The 21,750-nt window shown below is 31.6% G+C and overlaps 1 protein-coding gene across 4 annotated transcripts in view; it reads right to left on the reverse strand.

Annotated features, from left to right (window-relative positions):
* LOC124428504 (voltage-dependent L-type calcium channel subunit beta-2) overlaps positions 1-20,400 on the reverse strand; it is a 26,259-nt gene extending 5,859 nt beyond the window's left edge. Inside the window, exons 1-10 of one of the 4 annotated variants that reach the window (XM_046972629.1) lie at positions 15,834-16,338; positions 13,388-14,074; positions 9,738-9,854; positions 8,046-8,165; positions 6,826-7,000; positions 5,068-5,165; positions 4,627-4,763; positions 4,299-4,464; positions 3,803-4,172; positions 3,035-3,073 (exon numbers count right to left, since the gene is read on the reverse strand). In XM_046972629.1, coding sequence (XP_046828585.1) covers positions 3,035-3,073; positions 3,803-4,172; positions 4,299-4,464; positions 4,627-4,763; positions 5,068-5,165; positions 6,826-7,000; positions 8,046-8,165; positions 9,738-9,854; positions 13,388-13,438 — 1,273 coding nt within the window. In that variant the 5' untranslated portion in view covers positions 13,439-14,074; positions 15,834-16,338. Of the gene's footprint in view, positions 1-3,034; positions 3,074-3,802; positions 4,173-4,298; positions 4,465-4,626; positions 4,764-5,067; positions 5,166-6,789; positions 7,001-8,045; positions 8,166-9,737; positions 9,855-11,788; positions 11,941-13,387; positions 14,075-15,833; positions 16,339-19,864 lie in introns of those variants that run through there. The other 3 variants (XM_046972628.1, XM_046972627.1, XM_046972626.1) reach the window with 3 other exon arrangements.
* Positions 20,401-21,750: the final 1,350 nt, after the last annotated feature.

Consider the following 21,750-nt stretch of genomic DNA (forward strand, 5'->3'; position numbering starts at 1 on the left):
CACCAAAATCCAAGTTCAGGGTGTACTTACAACGCGACCCTTTGACAAAGTAGACTTTTTTTAATCACAGATAGTTTCTATTATTTTTTATCTTTCTTTTTCTTTCTCTCTCGCTCTCTCTCTCTCTCTCTCTTTCTCTCTCTCTCCCTCTCTCCCTCTCTCTCTCTTTCTTTCTTCCTTTCTTCCTCTCTCTCTCTCTCTCTCTCTCTCTCTCTCTCTTTCTTTCTTTCTTTCTTTCTTTCTTTCTTTCTAAACAATCTGGAATCTCAATTCCGTATTAGAAGTTTCTTATCCATGCTCGATAAGGATGAAGAAGAGAAGTAGAGAGAAGGCCCCAAACTCTCTTAACACTTGACTCTTTGGGACTCTTGGATTCATCAGTTCTGACCGGTCGTGCTGAGCCGGCCCTGTTTTCGGATGACCCCAGTCGCAGCCACCGCCTCCACGATGGCTTTTAGACAAAGATAAAGAAAACAGAGAACATCGGAGTCAGAGCTTTCAGAGATCTTCTTCTTTTTTTTTTTTTTTTTTTTTGTTTAGTTTGGTATTTTTTTTTTATTCTTTTTTATTGTTATTATTTTTATTTTCTTTTTTAAATCTTTTTTCTTTTCTAGGGATTTATTTTTTCCTTCCTTAACACTTGTGTCGCATCTTCCTCGCGTGATTATACAGACGTTACACGTATATTTTTTTTTTTTTTATTAAAATTTTTTACCTGTATATGTATATATATATATACATATACATGTAGTATATAAGATAGTATTAAGCTAGTCAAGTAATTTCTTTTTAATTTCATATATATATGTGTATGTATATATATACGCGCGTGCGCATCACAGCTGATTTGAGTTGTGTTAGTCTGGCGTGGCTCTAGAACACACGTGGACTTAGAGGTGGTATATATGATATTGTAAATTTGAATCGTCCAGAATATTTCTGGACAAGACAATAAAATGAAGTGATTATATGAATTAAAAAAAGAAAAAAGAAAATAAAATACCGTGGATTTGGCACGATCACGTTTTCTATATAGTGTATATAAATATATATATATATATATATATATATTTAATAAAAAAAAAAAAAGGAAGAAAGAAACCCTATAAACTAACTTCAAATCCACTCGTGTGTCCCGTGTGAGCCTATAATGGACAAGTAGTAGAGAGCGTAGCGTGCACGAGAGTTAAGCTTTTTCTTCTTTTTTTTTTTTTTTTTTTAACATTAACATCTCTTACATGTATAATAATAATAATGATTACTATTATTATTTATTTATTTATTTATTTATTTTTTTTTTTTTTTTTTTATTATAAAATAAAGAAATATTGACGCGAAAGAACGCGAAAGAGATCTTCAAGCGGATCTCTCAATTAATTTTTTCTACTCTTTCGTTCGAGAGAAAAAAATGATTCGAATTGAGAAAAAATTCGTTTCCGTTTATATGTATATATAAATATTTCTTTTTTTTTTGCAAGAAATAAAAAAATAAAAAACTAAGGATTATTGAGAACGTTTTTAAGAAACTAACAGGAAAGAAGGTCATCGCGGCCCGGTCTCTCTATCTTTCTCACACTGCGATGGATACACGTTTGTTGTGGCATAAAACGTCGCTGAAAAAAAAAAACATAAAACGTCAGGTCGACGAGTACCAAAAAGAAAAGAAAAGAAAAGAAAAGAAAAGAAAAGAAATTGAGACGATCAGAGAAGAGAAAAAAAGAGATGCAATTATTATCTCTCAAGATTATCGACGTTGTTAAAATTCACTTATCCTTTTCATACGTAAATTATTATATAGTGTGGGGCAAAAGTTCTTTAAAAAAAAAAAAAAAAAAAAAAAAAAAAGAAAAAAAACAAAAGAAAATGATAAAATAAGACAATTACTCCTCTTGGAAATTTTTTTTCGAGATTTTCCCTTTAGCAGCTAATTTTCTTTTTCAGATCGTAAAATTACGGGCCTATGAAGTTTTTTTTACGATCTGAATCATACAAAAAAAAATTAGGCCTTAAAAAGTTTCGGAAAGAACCAATTGAATTTGTATCACCTAAGAACTTTTGGTCCATCCAATATAATGAGACGATACTAAAAATATTGCATTATTTTTTCATATGCATATACGTTCAGTTTTTCTATTTTCGTACGTACATATGTGTATGTGTCTGTATTTCTGTGTGTCTGTGTATATATATATACGTGCTTCTAAATACATTGAATATATATATATATATACATACATGCAGTAGCTATTATATTACCGACATAATAAAAAGACAGCTGTGATTTTTGACAGAAAAAGAACAGAGAGAAAAAAAAAATATAAAAAGACACATTGTCTGAGTATTTACAAAAGTGGTAATAAACCTAAATAAATAAAGAAGAAAACAAAAAGGAAAGACGAAAGAATTCCAACATCGAAAGCGTTTTATATAACAAGAGATATGTCTATAATAACAAAAAAAAAAAAAAAAAAAAAAAAAAGAAAGAAAGAAAAAAAAAACAACAACAACAACGTGTACGTACATATATTACAAAATAATTGACAATTCGTCGCATGTCTAAGCTCATTCATATTCATCTAATACAATTAGCCGTACGAGCATCCTTTAAAAAATTAAAATAAAATAAAAAATAGAAATCTACGAACTATCGCGCTGATTTTCTTGGAAGTATTTGCGAATGATAAAATTTAAAAATTAAAAAAGAAAAAAAGACAAGGAAAGATAGAAGAGATGCGTGCATGCCAACGTTCTATTACGTGCAATCCCGAAGATAACGAAGATGAATACAGATATAGGTATTACCAAAGAGGAAGAAAAGAAAAGGAGAGAGATAGAGAGAGAGAGAGAGAGAGAGAGAGAAGAAAATAAATAAATAAATAAATAAAAAGAAAAGGAAAAGGCAGAAAATTGAAAGAAGGAAAAGAAAAAAAAAACAAATAAAGACAGAGAAAGAGAGAGGTAATATGAAATGAAATAAATAAAGAAAAGAAAGGGATGCAGCGATGCGCGCACGAAGGAAAAGGTTTTAAGTTACCTCTTGGCTCGTGGCCGTAGTAACTCTCGTGATGGGCACCTGAAGTATTAAAAGAAGAAAGTGTTGTATGTTAGTAGACGGAAATAGGGAATTTCGTTAGAGAATTTTGAGTTGACTACAAGAAAAAAAAAAAAAGAAAAAAATTGGGAAACAGAAAAAAAAAAGAAAAACTCCCTGCCAAAGAGTTTCAAGATAGTTTGATGAGGACGAGGGCGAGGAGAAAGGTCGAGGAAAAAAAAGGGTCCGGTTAACGATTTCCCTTATGAAAAAATTATTACGTTTTTAAACGATTAATATTTGTATATATTATATATATATATATATATGTATATAATGCAGAATGTCGACGACTGTTTCTGCCCATGAATCGAAATTTTTTTTATTTTTTCTTTTTCTTCTGATTTATTCTAACGATAGGCACTCGAGTCTACTCAATTTCTATGTCGTCGAATATACGTAGACCGACTTCCTGTTGTTAGCTCTTCGATGCACGACAACAAGAAGAAGTTGGGATTAATGATTTTAAAGAAATCAAAAAAAAAAAAAAAAAAAAAAGAACAAGAAAAAATCTTGAAATTGATAAAAGAAGTTTATACGTTAAATAAATTCGAGTGCCGCCGACATTGATTTCTTTTTTTTTTCTTCGATAAAAAAAAAAAAAAAAAGAACAGAAAAAGAACAAAAGAAAGAAAGAAAAAAGATCTATGGATTCAAGGATCATTCGATTTTGTTCCATTATATATAAATATATAATAATAAGATACCTACCTGGTGTTACGCGAGGAGTTAAAGCGTCGACCGGTGCATCAGGTGCAGGCATTGCACGTGGCACCGTTGCAATTACCGGAGGATGGGTAGCTCTCCAATAAGCTTCGAGATATTCGGCTACATGCTCGCAAGCATCCTCCAATTGATTTTCATCGAGGATCACGTCGAACATTTCCGGCGGACATTGCGCCAATTTTTCTGCCGCCACCATTTGAACGTTTAAATGCCTGATCTGAGATTTTCCACGGGTTTTGATCAACCTTTGCAGGACCTTGGGCGATGAGATCTTCAAATATACGATTGTAGGTGCCAAACTGGTTTTCGCCAATTGCGATGGATGATTGATCGTGTCACAATCCAAGACTACCAACTAAAATAAAAAAAGGAAAAAAAAAAAATATATATATATATATAGATATAGATATAGATATAGATATGGATAGATAAAAAAAAAAATAATTTTTAGATAACCAATTACGGATTTTAAATAATTAACCTGAAGCGTCCTCGCTAGCTCGAAGATCCTCTCGATCTCCGTTTGAACCTCTGCCAAACAACTACTTCTACTTGTCGATCTTTCCATGATCGCTCTTTTGGTGGGATTGTTTAGTAATGATCTTTTTGCTAATGAGATATCAGCCATCACCCTTGTTATAATAATCCTATATAAAAACATAAATGAAATTAATAAGAATGAAAAAGAGGGAGAAAAAAAGAGAAAGAGAGAGAGAAAGAAAGAAGAAGAGGAAAGAGTACGTTCGAACGATATCTATTAAGAGAAAAAAAAAAAAAGAAAAACAGATTTTCATGATAGTATCTCATACCTTCCTTCGAATCGATGCTTCAAAAAGTCGAAAAGTGCTTTCTGCATCATGTCCGTCACCTGATAACCCTTGAGAGATGGTCCAACGAGGACAACAGGCCTCATAGAAGGTACAACGTCGTAAGGTGTTGTTGGTTCCTGAAAGAAAAAAAAAAAAAACAAAGAAATAAATAAATAAATAAATAAACAACCGACATTAAATATTGTTAAAAATAAACAAACAAAAATGTCATTCATTCTTCAAAGGGATACGACAGATTCGATTGCACGTGATTAGTTCAATTCTAATATAGTAATCACATCTAAGGACGTACAAGCAAATGCATGATCGGATCAATTTTTTGTTTTTCTTTTTTCTTTTTTTTTTGGGGGGGGGGGGAAGAGAGTACAGAAGGAGACATTTATGGATATAAGAATTAAAGATTTTTGTCGTTCGATTTACCGGCTTCTTGAAGAAATTCTTTCGTTTTTCTTTAGCCGGAGGTGTTGTCAAGGTTGCCTTTCCCGGTCTCACGTTTCCAACGCTATCGTTATCGTCACCTATTCAGAAAAAGAAAAAGAAAGAAAGCAGAATATTTTTAAATTATTCCCAAATTATCAATCTTCTTTTTCTTCTCTTTCTTCTTTTCTTTTCCCTTTTTTCTTTTTTTTTTTTTTTCTTTTCTTCTTGGTAAGAGTACTCGAAAGAGTCCCTCTGTCTCCAATTGAAAAAAAAAAAAAAAAAAAAAATAAAAAATAAAAAAAAAAGTAAATAGAAAAAGAAAAGAAAAGAACCATAATCAAATAAGCTTAGAAACGCTTGCTTGCTTTGGTGCATAACTAATACCTAAATTCATCATACGCTCGCTATCATAGCAGCAAACTACCAAGATTCAGCTACATCTATTTTCAATGGTAAAGAATCGCGAGGGTGTTGAGTAAATTCTTGTGTCCGTTTATGTGTATTTGTGTGTGTGTGTGTGTAGGTGAGTGGGTGGGTGATTAGTAGGGTGATTGTTGACGTTTTTATGTATGAGTGTGCGTGTGCGTGTACGTGTCGATTCTTTTCTCTGTGAAAGTGAAAGATTAACGTCTAATTCAAGCCTGATTGAACTCGATCGGTGCTACGAAAAAGCTGAATTGGATTAATAGACTTTTGATTAAAGAAAAAAAAAAAAAAAAAAAAAAAGAAAAAATAATAATAATACTATTCACCTTTCGAATTCGTCGTAAATATATATGTATATTAATTTTTTTTCTTTTTATTTTCTTCTTAATTTTTCTTTTTTATCAATAAATATCTTTTCATTGAGAGATAATTATTTTTGATTAGAATTATTTACGACGAACTCTCTCTTTCTCTCTCTCACTCTCTCTCTCTCTCTCTCTCTCTCTCTCGATCGAATTCATAACATTCGCATGATCATGCAACTCGATGGTCGTTTATTAACTAAACTCCATAACTTTTTCTTTTGAATAGTGCGATGAATGAAATGTTACGATTTGCAAGGTAAGAAAGCCTATGAGAGAAAAATTGGGATCCAAATTGTAATGTATTTATGGATACGTGTAACCATTGTCTATATATATATATATATATATAATATTCGTATTGTGCATGTGTACGTGTAAATAATAAAAGCCATTGCGTGTAAAACAAATTGTGTGTGTGTGTATATATATATATATATATCTTCTTTAAGAAAAAAAGAAAAAAAAAAAAGAAACGTAAAAAGAACGAAAAATAAATAAAAAAAAAAAAAAAAAAATGATGTGTTTAGAGATAAAAAGGGTTTATCAAACGAATCGTGTGCTTCACGTGTGATCACTATGTTTCCTATAGCGTGTCAATTTTTTTGGTGTAAAATTTCAGACAATACTAATTGAAAGTTTTGAAGGGAAAATACTTAGGATTTTTGTTTCTCTCTCTCTCTCTCTCTCTTTCTTTTTTCTCTCTTTCTATCTCTGTCTTCCTTCCTCTTTCTCTCTCTCTCTCTCTCTTTCTTTTTTTATCTCGAAAACGTATGATTTTGTTCAAGGACGGTGTCCCATCTGATCCCGGTAATCACGTGGCCGTCTGAATCTCGGTCGTCAGGATCAAAAAAGAGCCAGTGCCGAGAACAGGCACACCCGGTAGATAGACCGTGGATTTCAGGGGGAAAGAAAGAAGGACGTGCTAGGATACCTGGTGTAGGTGGCGTGGAACCACGTGAAGGCATACCACTCTCGCCAAGGTTCCCTGAAGACCCTCCTCGTGCTGAATAGAGACCTTTTGTACCACGTGCTGCGCTAGCCTGCAATCTCAGTGCCTCTAATTTCACTGGGGATGGTATAAAACCGACGTCACAATTTTCTTTCACGAGCCTCCCGATCCACCAGTTGTTGTCATACTTTTCCTAAATATTATATAATTATTATATATATATATATATATGTGTGTGTGTGTGTGTGTGTATGTATGTGTTTGCGTGCGCGCGCACACACGCGCGCGTGTCTATGTGTGTGTTGGTGTATGTATATATGTATGTACATATAAAGAGACATATCTATAAATATGTATATATATATTATCATTGAGTTTTATTATATTAGATATGTATTTCTTATTTATTACTCTTTTATCATTATCTTTTCCTATCGTTCATAAGTATGATACTTATTCATAAATATTAGAATTATTTTCTATTAATATTGGAAATTATTTAAATACATTGTCTCGGTTTTTATTGTAATATATTTATCTTGATTATTATTATTATTATTATTATTATTATTTGTGTGTAAATGTTATTAACGTTGATACTTTTCTATATTTTTTTTTGTATGTTTTCTCATCGTTCATGACTTTTTTATTCATTTTCTTTTGCCCTAAATAATAACGTTATAATTATTTCGTAAGTAAGAGCATTTCTAATCCGCGATTTATAACATCGTGTTATCCCTTTTTTCGGTCTTATCTTATCGTGAAGATGAGAAAGACGAGAGTAAGTATTAAAGCAACGACGTGGAAACGTGCCAAAATCGATTTTAACATAGCTGGAACTTCTTCCTATTTCTGACGTAAGAGAATCACTATACTATCTCACTTTCGACGAATTCTCCGAGAAGAAGAGTGTGATATAAGTCAAATCGTAAAGTAAAGAAAAAATAAAAAAAAGAAAGAAAGAAAGAAATATATTTCTAATATATTTTGACGCGTCGAAAAGGAAAACATAAAATAAGAAAAACAAGAAAAAGAAAAAAAAAAGAAATCGATTTTAACACGACTTTCCTTCGTCCTAATTTCTTTTACGATAAAACATCTTCGAGAGTATGATGAGTCAAATTAAACGAAAAAAAAAAAGAAAAAAAATATATATATATACATCTAATATTTCTACGAAAATATATTAATTATTTTCTTCTTCTTTTTTTTTTTTTTCTTCTTTTCTTTTTCTTTACCTTGATGTGCAAAAATTCTCGGACCTCGAAGCTAACAGCCGAGCCATGGACAGGCGAATCATCGTCGGCAGATCCGTCATAGCTCACGTTTGTCCGCACTGCGAACGCTACCGGTTTCGTCTAAAAATATCAAAACACACAATTCAATAAGTGATTTATAAAATAAAACAAAAAAAAAAAAAAGAGAGAGAGAGAGAAAGAAGAAAAAAGAAGGAAGAAAAATTTAATTAATAGTTAAAAAAATTGGAGAAACTTAATAAGAAAAGTTTTATAAGTATATTTATTCTGTCATTCCATCTTCAATCGAATGTATTTCGATCGATTTAATCGTAGATCGACATGTACATACGTACGTGATACGGAGCATACCCGTTAGATTTATATTAGACGATTATTATCAAGCAACATGACATAAACAGGTATATAATATATATATATATATATATATTGATCATAAGGATCATACGTTTTTCTTCTTTATTACATATCCGTCTAAGCTCTCGTTAAATCTAAAATTATCTTGTCAGAGAAAATTATCGTTCGTGATAACAGGAAAAATGTTTCTGTCTTTTATTTCGTTTCTTTTTTTTTTTTTTTTTTTTATTAAAAAGTAAGAAGAAGAACAAGAAGAAGAAAAAAAAAAAGATAGAAAACAAATCTCTTTTTCTTTTTTTCGTTTTTTTTAAATTTAAAAAACAAAAAAGAACCGATCGATCGAGATAATATACGTAGATAAGGAAAATAAAAGAAGAGATAAAAAGAATAAATAGATCGGTATTAGTTTCGTGTTTAAGATCGATGGATGATCGTCTAAACGCTAGAACGCACATTGCATAGACAACTAACAATAACAATCGTTTGATAAAAAAAAAAAAAAAAAATAAAAGAACGATAGATGCTCAGCTAGTCTCTTCGTTCTTTTTTGCGACCGACCGTCCTGGAAGGTCGTGTACCGTCAATCAATATCACCTTCTATCTCTCTCTCTCTCTCTCTCTCTCTCTCTCTCTCTCTCACTCTCTCTATCTATCTATCTATCTATCTATCTATCTATCTTTATCTATCTCTTTTTTTCTCTCCTTTAAGCTGATTGATCGAGTTTAGGTTCTCTCTCTCAACATTTTTTTTTCCCCTCTCCAACGTTGCTCCTCTTATTTCCTTTCTCTCGACATCGACGATGATCCTTTCCGATTTTATACTCTTTTGTCTTCAAGAAAAAAGAAAAAAAAAAGAAAAAAAAGAAAAAAAAGAAAAGATAAAGAAAAGAAGGAAGAAAGAAAAGAAACATTTTCACGATTATTTCGACATTCCCTCTCTCAATGTGTTATTACGAAATAGCTTTTAATGATTATCGTTATGAGAGGGACGGAGAATGAAGGAGAAAAAAATAAGGGAGAAATTATTTCATTCGTTTGTTTGTTTGATTCTCTTTTTTTTATGGGGGTAAGATATCCTAAGCAATATCGATGTAGGATATTTGAACAAAGACGATCGATATTTTCTTTCTCTCTTTCTTTCTCCCTTTTTATTTTACATTATCACGATAGAAAGAGAGAAAGAGAGAGAGAGAGAGAGAGATAGAGATAGATAGAGAGACGTATGATGCAACTTGAGAGAGAGAGAGAGAGAGAGAGAGAGAGAGAGAGAAGAATATGAAGCAAACTAAAACATATTATAAAGGACAAATAACTCACCCTGGCTTTTTCAAGTTGATTAAGGGCCTGCCTCTCTTTCTCACGTCGTAAGTTCTCCTTCTCCTCGTCCAGCGAGAGATCCGAGCTCGGCTGTGAGTAGTTCGAGTCCGCCGAGCCCTTTAAATCAACAGATAATTGTTTTGTATTATTTTTATTTTGTTTTGATCTTCTCTTCATTTTATTTATTTTTATCTTTTCCTTTTTTCTTTCTCTCTCTCTCTCTCTCTCTCTCTCTCTCTCTCTCTCTATTACTTTTTTGATTTTTGATCAATATAACGCATCTTATGCTGACCTGACGATATGAAATAACATTGGTGTTAGGTTGCAATTGTGTCGTCGAAAAGAAAAAAGAAAAAAAAAAAAAAGAATGCTCACGAAGCAAGGGTGCTTTGGACGAGATGAAAAAAAGAAGCTTCGTCGAAGCATTTCGAAAGCTTCAAAAAAAAATTTCTCAAGGTTACGCTTCAAACAACTAAGTATCATCGAGCGTTAGAGAAGAAAAGAAAAAGAAAAAGAAGAGAGAGAGAGAGAGAGATAGAGAGAGGAAAAAATAAATAATATCATCGATCATCGATTTTCGATTCAAGATCAATACGATATTATGATCTTTATGATCGATGTACGAAGAAAAAAAAATCAATGAATACTTATGTTAAGAGATAATAAATGATAAATAAATTGCAATAATCATTATCATTAACGATATCGTATTTTATTATATTCGAAGAAATTCAACGATGATCTATTTTTCCTATAAGAAAAATATACAAACTCGAAGTTGAACTTGGAGAAATTATAGAGAGCGAAATAAAAAAAAAAAAAAAAGAAAGGAAAGAAAAAAAGAAGAAGAAGAAGAAGAAGGAAAAAAGAAAAAAGATAAAAAAGATATACGAATGTTATACAGTATCAGATAGAAAAAGAAAAAGAGACTTTTCTCAACAGGGTATAATATATACGATATGTCGGTAGGTACTATATCATGATTTACAAGACGCATACATCTAATAATCTGTCATCATTATTTATTGGGTTACATTGGATATTTTACGGGCACGTTTGGAACATTATAAAGAAACATTTTTAAAATTTGACTTTATGATACCTTTTTAATTAGCGATTAATTAGAGTCCCCTGTTGTTTTTGTCTCTTCTTATTTCTCCATTTTTGTTGTTGTTGTTGTTGGTTTTTGTTATTTTTTTCTTTCTCTCTTTTTTTCTTTTTTTTTTTTTTTTTTTTACGAACCTAAGACGCGATTTACGACGTCTCATTGTGCGATTTATAGGATTTATACGCATCCGTCCAATACGTCACGTTTATTTTTTCAACGAATTATACGTACGATATATATTAACAAATATATTGTGAACCAGAAGGTTAATTTTGAAAATTTACATGATTCCAAACTTAATTAATGATTAATTAAATTCAGATTTCTTTTTTTTCTCTCATGACACATGATAAAATATGATTTACATTGTCGTATTGATTTACAACATATACGAGTATCTGTCATTTATTATTCTTTCGACATTTTACAAATACGTATGTATGACATGAAAACATTCTAAAATTAATACGATATATATTAATTAAAAATTAATCTTTAAAAGCGTGTTATAATGTATCAAAAAGAACAATTTCATTGCCAATGGAATATATTCAATGAAATCTTCATTAAAATTTTCATACAATCTTACCTTAAAGATATTACAAATTGTCGTATGATTACGTTCTTTCTATTACTTTTACATTATCATCTAATCGAAATCATTTAATCATCGATCGTTAATTATATGTAAGAGCATGTCTATAGAATTTCAAGGTCATTAACAATTCATTAGCCTACTCACCTTAATATATTTTTATTTGTTCTTATCGAAAAGCGAAAGATAAAATAAACTTTGAGAGAGAGAGAGAGAGAGAGAGAGAGAGAGAGAGAGAGAGAGACAGAGAGAGATAAAGAGAATTATTAGAAAGAGATAAAGAGATATATATATATAGAGAGAGAGAGAAAGAAAAGTATGAAAAGAATAGTCTTCGTCTTTCCTCACCTCGACGAGACGAGACGAAGGAGCTTTCCATAGAACGAATTTACTCGGTCGGGGGGTCGTAGCCATGCCAACGGCCTTTGCTTACCCCTCGCATACCCACCCTTCTACCCCCCTCCCCTTTCCATCGCGTATAACTAGTCTCTGTATTTCTCATGTATATGTGTCTCCTTCTTCATGCTTTCGACGGACCACACCATAGTCTAGGATCACACTACTATTACTATCCATCAAGACCTTCTTCTCGCAATCAGAATAGAACGTAAGCAATTTCTGCATTCGCATGCGTCGAAATTCGAAGGAGATACTTGAATGGAAATAACTCGAGTATTTTATTCAATCTATGTATATATTATTTTACCCCCACACACACACACACACACACATATATATATATGTTTCTGTGCGTGCGTGTGGATGTATGTGCGTGTGTATGAAATATATATGTATATATATATATATATATATATATATATATATATATATATATATATATGTATTTTTGATGAGGGAAAGAGAGCTAGAACTTTTTCAGTATGTATATTCTTTAGCCAATTTAAACATAAGCCAATGGAGTCGTTGTTTCCAATGGATATCAAATTTACTTTTATGTCGTTTACGTAGTCAGAATTATTTTTAACAAATTAAAATAGAAATTTATTACGAATGAAAAAGACTTTCTATTTCGAGAATCTCACAAAATTTGTAAATATTAGTGATAGAACATAAGACGTCTTATAGGATTTAAAAATGGGGAGGAATACCTAACAATGCCGATGTTTCAATAATTGTATTAGAAGATTACGTACAAGCTTTAAATATAACTATCGACCTTTTCGATCATTTATTTATGCCAATAGAGAAATTGTACAATGACTTTCAAGGAGATTTCTCTCTCTTTCTCTCTCTCTCTCTCTCTCTCTCTCACACACACACTCTCTCTCGTTCTCTCTGCATCTTTTATCTTTTATGCAGTAAAGAAATTCTTTGAAAACTCTTAGTTTGAGGGTTATTATCTCAAGGACAAAAAAGATATATATCTTACAATGTCGACAAAGTGCATATAATTTGTCGCACGGTTTAACGCTTGGTAAAGTAAACAGCAATGGCTCCGTATGATAAAGAAAAAGCGATAAGGATATAAAGGATTTCGAGTTTGCGTTGCCTTTTTTAATATGCTCCGTCGATTTTACTTTACGCAAGATTTAGCTAATGTCTAACTATATAATGAAGATGATTATCGATCGATTATGTTCTATTTAAAGAAACTATAGAATTATTCTTGTTGTCATTGTCGTTGCTATCGTCGTCGTCGTCGTTGTTGTTGTTGTTGTTGTTGTTGTTGTTGTTATTATTATTATTATAATCAATATTATTGTTGCTGTTTGAGCTGTGCGTGGACGAGCACGTGCGCGTGTATTCTTTTGCTACTTTCTTTCTTTTTTCTTCTTTTTTTTTCTCTGTTTTATTTTTGATTATTTTTTTTCTTCTTGTTTTTTCTTTTGAATTCTCTTTTTATCCTCTTATTATTATTATTATTATTATTATTATTATTATTATACGAATAAAATACGATTTAATGGATAAACATGTCTAATATACCTGAGTGAACAGCTTGTTGTAGCCTGAATTGTGCTGATTGTATCCGATCATCGCCAATGTAATCGACGAGGCTTCGATATTTTTCCTCTCGTCGTCACTGGTTCGTTCGTAGAAGAAGAAAGAAAACGAAGAAACAAGAAAAAAAAGAAAACAAAAAAAGGAAAAAAGAAAACGAAGGAGGTAGGAAAAAGGATAGAAGGAAAGAAAGGAAAGAAAAAGTGAAAAGAAAGGAAGAAAGAAAGAAAGAAAGAAAGAAGGAAAGAAAGAAAAGAAAGAAAGAAAAAGAAAAAGCGAAACAAAAATGCAACGACAAAAAAAGCTCAAATTCTACGCATGCTACCGCATTGCGTTTTTTTTTGTCTTTTCTTTCTTATCTTTTTTTTTGTTTTGTTTATTTCTCGTTCGTTGCAATTTACAAGGACGAATTTCTCTCCTCGATTTCGATCCTTCTTCTGCGAACCTCCCCCTTTTTTTTTTTTTTAACGATGCTACGCCATTACGACGAGTATTTTGCGCCGATGAATAAATATTTTATTTGTTTCTCCTTTCCCTTTAGACACTTTGCTCCTTCGACTTTTTCCGTTTTCTTTTGCAAGCCATCCAAAATGACACTTGGATTGTTAATTCGAAAGATTTCCCTTAATCCGATAATTCATTTTTTTCGTTAACATTACTTTCATTTAATCCCTGTCGCGTGAAATTTTATTACGTATTAATTATTTAATTTAATATTAATATAGATTATCGTTCGTTCGTTCGTCATTTATTTTCTTTTTTTTTTTCTTTCTTTCTTTTTTTTCTTTTTTTCTTTTTCCCTTCTTTTTTCTTCTTTAAAAACGCCAGTGAATCATATTACGAAGATTAATCAAGTTAGAAAAGAAAAAAGAAAAAGAATCTTTTATCATAAGTAATGAAAAACTGTCTCACATGTAGACGATGATCGTAAACGTCTTTCTTTCTTTCTTTCTTTCTTCCTTTCTTTCCTTTTGTTTCCTCTTTTTCTTTTTTTTTCTTTTCTTTTCTTCTCTTTTTTTTTTTTTTGTTTCTTTACTATCACGTCTACCCCCTCAAATGAAGCTCAGAGACCAATTTAGATTTATGTCGGCTAGGAGGGTGCCACGCTGGCGCCTGTTTATCTGTGTAACCCCCTTAACATGAAATTCCTATGGATTAAAAGGATGATAAACCAGAGGTCATCATAATTCTATGATATATAAATTATTTTCCCGAGGGTCAGATTATTTTAATTGGCGAGAATTTTGTTTATAAAAGAAAATTAAACGAAAGAAAGAAAGAGGAACAAAGAAAAAAGAAAGAGAGAGAGAGAGAGAGAGAGAGGGAAATATATATATATATAGTATATTTAAAAATTGTTGAACATTTAGTTCTTTTCTTTTTCTTTAAGGTTTCCTCGATTTAAAAAGCGATCCTACTGTCCCACGCAGGCAATTATGTTAAGCGCAAGCTTAGACGGTTCATTAGCAGTACAGGGTCACCAGTACTTCACTATTATTTTGTTTCTTTTTAATTTATTTCGATAATAAGAAAATAAAAGAAAGAAAGAAAGAAAGAAAGAAAGAAAGAAAGAAAGAAAGAAAGAAAGAAGGAATGAAAAGAAATAAAAAAAGAAAAGAAACAGAAAAAGATATTACCTATATATACCTCTTCTATTATCTAGATTGCATCAACGTTATCTTGAAAATCGAAGTGTCCATGTATGCTCTGTGTGTGTGTGTGTGTATACGAACGAAGGACAACGAATAGAAAAATGAAATTAGAGTAACAGACTCGGGCAAGATTGTCACGCGAATCCCTGATCGCTTGGCCTGGATAATTAATTAATTCTATGGGAAAACGCAAATGTATCTTTTACAAGAATATATACAGTTGTTATTTCGTCCTTTTTTAATTTTAATCGACTCGAGTCGAGTTTTTATTTCTGATCAAGAGAAAAAAAAAAAAAGGAAAAAGAGAGAAAAGAAAAGAAAAAAAGGATACAAAAAGAAACAAAAGAATTAATTAATCAGAACGATATGTATAAGTATGTCACTAATAAGATTGAAATTAAGTTTGATATCGATCGACTTAAAGTGATCGGCTTGCAGATGTATCATTTAACAATAAAAGAAAAAGAGAGAAAAAAGAAAAAGAAGAAAGAAGGAAAAAGAAGCACTGAGATCACACAAAGGAAAGAAATCTCACTTGGACTGATCTCGGAAGCAGACGTCGAAAGAGCGAAAGGGCGCCTCGAGTAAGAGCTGCATAGACATCCGGAAAGGGGTCAACGACACAGTGCCATCGTACTCTTACTCTCTCTCTCTCTCTCTCTTTCTCTCTTTCTCTCTCTCTCTCTCTCTCTCTCTTTTTACGTCAACTTTGGCTAGCACGTTGCCCTTACAACATAGCGGTCAATGATTCACCGGCGTTCTGAAGACTTATTACAAACCTTATCAACAATCTTATTCAAAGACTAAAAGCTTCCTATTGAGAGGAAAAACAAGAGAAAAAAAGGAAAAAAAAAAAGAAAAAAAACGGCATGGAAAAGAAAGCAAAAAAGAGAAGAAAAAACGACGAAAGGACTGATAAAACTATATGTTTAGAAACTGTTAAACACTTCAGATTCAAGTTAAACGATTTGAGTTTTAATTTGGGTATAACGACGTAACAAACGTTAGCAAAAAGAGTCGACGATCAAATTAGTCAACCGATCAGACGGCTGTTTCTCCGCGTACTGAGACTGACTGAGACAAGACACGAGCTCTGAGATCAGTGCCGGCTCGTTGCTACCACCACCAACACAACCACCACCAACATCAACACCAATTCCAACACCAGCAATAGCACCAGCACCAGTACTTGCACCAGTGCTTGCACCAGCACCAGCACCAGTAACAGTAACAGCACCAGCACCAGCTCCACCACCACCAACACCACCACCAGGCAACGTGGATCTCGTTCTTCCTGACGAGGGTCGCTTGATACATCATATACACTGGCTGGGTGTCGTTTGAGGTTCACGATTCTACCGCAAGGCGGCGTACGGTATAGAGGAAGCCGGACGACACCCCCGTAACTATATCGATCCACAACCCCTTCCTTCTCTTCCCCTCTAAACCAACCCCCAAGACACTCCAGGCCACTGCACTCGTAACACCAACGTGCTTTTCTGTCTCTTCTTCTTTACACTTTCTTTCTTTTCTTTCCTTCGTTTTTCTTCTTTTTTTTTTTCTTTCTTTTCTTCCTTTACTCTTTCGACGGTCTCTCTTACATCGAGTAAGTTTTTTCGTTTTTTGTTTTTGTTTGCTTTTTCTTTTTCTTCTTTTCTTTTTTTTTTATATGTAGAACGATCCACAGATCATTTATTTTTTTTCTCTCTCTTTCTCTCTCTCTCTCTCTCTCTCTCTCTCTCTGTTTTCGTTTATGGGGTGATCGTTGAGAAGTAATAATAAAAATACTGAGAAGATCAGTAAGGATCATTTAAGGTGTGCACGATTAACGCGAAAATTGTTCTTTTAAATCGATCTAGATCATTATTGTAAGATAACACTTCGAATATAAATAATAAGAATTAGCTGGAACGATTACTTTAGATCGTTTGCTTTTTTGTTCTGTGTGTCCTGATAAAAAAAAAAAAAAAAAAAAAAAACAAAAAAAAACAAAAAAAGAAAAGTGGCATAGATATCGTAAAGCATTTTTAAATGTTAATAAAGAAGTGACAACGATAAAGAAAAATAATATATCGATTCTGATAAATTTTAATTAATTAATTTCGTACGATTGACAAATATTGATATTTAAAACGTCTAGATGATGATATGTCAAGAAACGATAAATAAAAAAGTTAGGCGAATAAAGAGAGGATCACGGATAGAACGAACGGGGAACGTCAATTATGAAGTAGGAAAAATCAATAGGACGTAAATAATTTAATGAGACACGAGAACACAACGACGGAAGCCGTATATACATATACATATATATATATATATATATATATATATATATATATATACATACACATGTACACCCCTATACATAGATATCTATATATGAATATATAGCCCAAAGAGGGTTTACTTTGAAATTATGTTTCAAGAGAGCCTTCTTTTTCTTTTCGTTTTCTATTCTTTCTCATTTTTCTTTCTTTTTTTTTTTTTTTAAGTTATTCTATCTTAAACTTTCGTTCACTTAGGTCAGTTAAATAATCGTGAAAGTATGCACGATACGTCAACAAAGGGTGCAGTCCTCGTGGCCGATCGCCACGTTGTAAGCTTCCTTGAAATATAGGTCGAGTTATGTAGGTCAAACGAGGGTGCGTACGCGTCTACAATCCCACCCCATCTCGAACCCCTTCCCCCATTTCCACCCTTATTCTCACTCCCCTCTTCCACGCCCACCCTCTATTACCCTCTCTCTCTTTCTCTCTCTATTTTCTTTTTTCTCTCTTTTCCTCTTTCTTCCTTTCCCTCTGTAGACTTTGGTACAATGAAGAAAAAAAAGAAAAGAAAAGTTAATCAACCCTACGATCCTATTATCCCAACGATCGAATCGAATGATTGTCATTCATTCTTTATCTTACGATTTTTACAATTCCAAATAAATTTTCTTCTCTCTTTTATTGTTCGTTTGTTTCTCTTTGTTTTTCGTTAACAATTCCAATTGAATGTTCCAAAGCGTGAAATATTATTATCATTCTTTTTTTCTCTTTCTTTTTCCTTCATATTTCCGAGGAAGAAACAAATGTCAAAATCATAATTTTGCTTTATCATTATTATTATTATTATTATTCTTTTTTTTTTTCTTATTTATAATGAAAATATATAATTTCTCTCGTACGTTTTAATTTCCGCACGGATGAAAAATTTATATTTTACGTATTTTATTTAGTAAAGTGATTGATGAAAATAAATGCGAATAGTTTCTTTATTTCTATTTCTTTTTTCTACTTTTCTCTTTTTTTTCATTTTTTTTTTCTTTTTCTTCTTTTCTCAAAACATTAAATACGATTTCAGAGATTGATTTGTAAAATGTTTTAATATTACGGACACGTTCTGAGGGAATGAAATATTTTGTTCTTTTTGCACTTTTTTTATATATTATCACGTATCAAATAACATTTGGTGCGTTCTTTCGGTATTTTCCACACGGTCGATCACACGTGTGTAACGGACGAACAAAAATAAATTTGAAGTGCATCGTTTCCCCGTTCATCTTAAAACGGCGCATGCTCTCGTTCATACGTTGACTCGTGCCGATCGAATTCTTCGTGACATCCTTTTGTAACGTACGTGTCATTGTTTAATCGATAATCGATATAGAGAAAGAGAGAAAGAGAGAGAGAGAGAGAGAGAGAGAGAATAATTTAGTTGGAGAGGAGTGAAAAGTTAATAATAAAAAAAAATTAATAATAAATTTAATGGCGTATATATCGTAAAATAATTTTTATATTTTCTACCTCATTGTCACCACGCATCGTTGATTTTAATAATCTTGGAAGCTCGCGAAACAATTTGTTAGAAAACTTGGCTTCGACGAATATCTAACCGAAGGACAGGACAAACCTATTTTTGTACTAATTTACTATTAATGAATTTCAAGATGGCAAGAAGTAAGTACCTTCAATTAAAATTATTTTCGTGAAAATCTTTATTATTAATTTCCTTTCTAGAGCTTCCAAAGTTCACACACACATATATATATATATATGTGTATATAGTTGAATAGATTAAAATTTATGTTGTCACGTTCTATATTTAATTTTGTGTAGGAAAATTTTCTCACTGGTCCAATAAATATTATAAGTAGAACTAACTTGTAAAAACAAGCCTCTATAATTTAAACTTTGAAATTATAATAGTATTATCAATGTATATTTATATCTTTATTTATTTTATTTCATTTTATTTCATTTAATCGTCATGTCGAAAATCAAAAGATTTTCGTAATTTTTAATAACTCTGAATTATGGTCAGTATAATTATACTAATATATGATATTATTATTATGCTAAAACATAATTTATACATTTAGTATGGTATAAATTATGGTATAATTATATTAATTATACCAATTATGGTTAATTATATTAATTATACTATTATGCTGTATTAAGTAATAAAAACAAGTTTTTATTATGGGACGAAGAAAAATATTTTAAATTAAAAGAGAGAGAGAGAGAGAAGAATGAGAAAGAGACAGAGACAGAGACAGACAGAGAGAGAGAGAGAGAGAGAGAGAGATTTATATTATGATATACACATTAAATTACATAATTATACTGTACCAAGTATAAGTATAAAAGTATAAAAAGAAAAAGGGAAAAAAGAAATTGATTAATACAAAATGAAAAGTAAATAATTGATAGATAAATTGATAAATAGATTGATGAGATATATATTGAGATATACATATATATATATATTGAAAACTTTGATTGTCATTGAATTATTGAAAATAAGGGTTAATTGTGACGTTTACCTTTCTTCTCCCAAAAGCTTTGTAATGTTCTCGTCTCATCGGTTTTCGCAGATGCGCCATTTCCCAGTTGTAGCTTCGTTGAAAAGCAAAGCTCGCGTGTTTTAAGCACGATGAATGAAAGGAAATAGAGATCTCGTGGATGAGTAAAAAAGACGGATGAGAAAATGTGAAATGCTCGAATACAATGTGTCAGATGGTGATACGAGAAGTCGAGGATATACTGAAGTGGACTCGATAATGCTGCTAGAATGCTGCCGTAGAGCTTTCGAATTTGTGGGCCTAAACGAATGAGCTTTCGTCAGCTTCGCAAGTCCATCGACTTCCGGCACGAGCTTGCATAGTGAGTTCTACCTCTCGGCCGCATTTAGCGTTTCTTCTTGTTCTTCTTCTTCTTCTTCTTTTTCTTTTTCTTTTCCTTTTTTTTTTCCTTTTATTATCTCCTTTCACTTTTCTATCAAGTTCACTGTCCTATCGCACACCACACAGTTATTCTTAAACATTCAGAACGATATTTCACTTTTCCACCCGACTTATTTAACTTCAAGTTTCGTAAAATTAATTGTTCCCTTAAATATCTTTTCGAACGCTTTTTACTTCAGTTTATCGAAAAAAGTGAAACAAAGAAATGAGAAGAAATGAAAAATATTTCGCTCTCCTCTTCTCTTCTTTCTTTTTTATCTTTCTTTCATATAAAAAAACATCGAAATCTTTCGAAATCCACTAAGTGCACGTAAAATACAATATATTTCCCTTTTTTTTATTTTTTTCGTTACGAAAATATCGAAACGTTTTATGAGACTTTTCTCTGTCAGAAACAATATTTCCTCTCCCCTAGATATATAGAAAATACCATTGATAATATTTTACGAATCTTTTCTCTGGGTTAGAAAAAAAAAAAAAAAGAAGGAAAAAGAAAATTTCTCTCTTTTCAGGTATAAAGAAAATAATGGACCAATACTGAGATACTTAATAGGAATATATGATCAGAAGAGCGATCCTAATCACAGAGAGTGATTTTCCAGAAAAAGAAAAGAAAAAAAAAAGAGAAAAGAAAAAGAAAAAGAAAAAGAAAAAAGTAAGAAAAGGTAGGAGCAAATTAATGAGCTCTTTCGTCCAATCGACCGATCTTTGGATCGATGCCTGAGGATGAGTGTAACAGTTCGTGACGTCTTTAACGAGAGAGTATATCCAACTTGTTAATCTTTAGCCCTGGCCTTGAGCCGACGACGAATTCCAATTTTTTTTTCTTTCTTTCTTTTTTTTTTTTTTTACGTACTTCTTATAGTAAAATAAAAATGAACGAACACCTACGCTACACAGTTGTGAAAGAAATATTTCATATAAATACGAGAGCGTATAAAGTAAAATACACGAGACGATTAAAAATAGAATTTTATGACTAAACTCTTAGGATTTCACGTAAATGAAATTCCAAATGATATTTAAACATGAATTTGAAGTATTCAAGGTATCGCCTAGATCATTATGTGCGTGATCTTCTTTGTAAAAAAGGAAAAAGAAAAAATTAATATCCATTGGAAATTATCCAATAGAACTCGACGGAGTTTATAAGAATTATATTTCAATGCACTTACATATTTTCGTGTTATTATATAATAGAATTATAAGTATACGACCGTGAGTGTGATATTTGTATGCATTAAATTGAATTACAAAGGAAAAAAAAGAAGAAGATAAAATTCGATGGACGATCATCGATCTCGTTAAAAGTCAGACTTCGAAGGTAAAGAAAATTCAAGAAGAAAATAGAAAATAAAAAGGTAAGGAAGATAGAACAAAAAACAAGCATATGAAAAAGCGTCGATGAACAAGATGAAAATTGTGTCACGTGCTCGTGAAACCTCGTTCTGATAACAACGATGAGA

Source organism: Vespa crabro, chromosome 12 (genome assembly GCF_910589235.1).
Source record: "Vespa crabro chromosome 12, iyVesCrab1.2, whole genome shotgun sequence".
In the NCBI taxonomy this organism is placed as follows: Eukaryota; Metazoa; Arthropoda; class Insecta; order Hymenoptera; family Vespidae; genus Vespa; species Vespa crabro.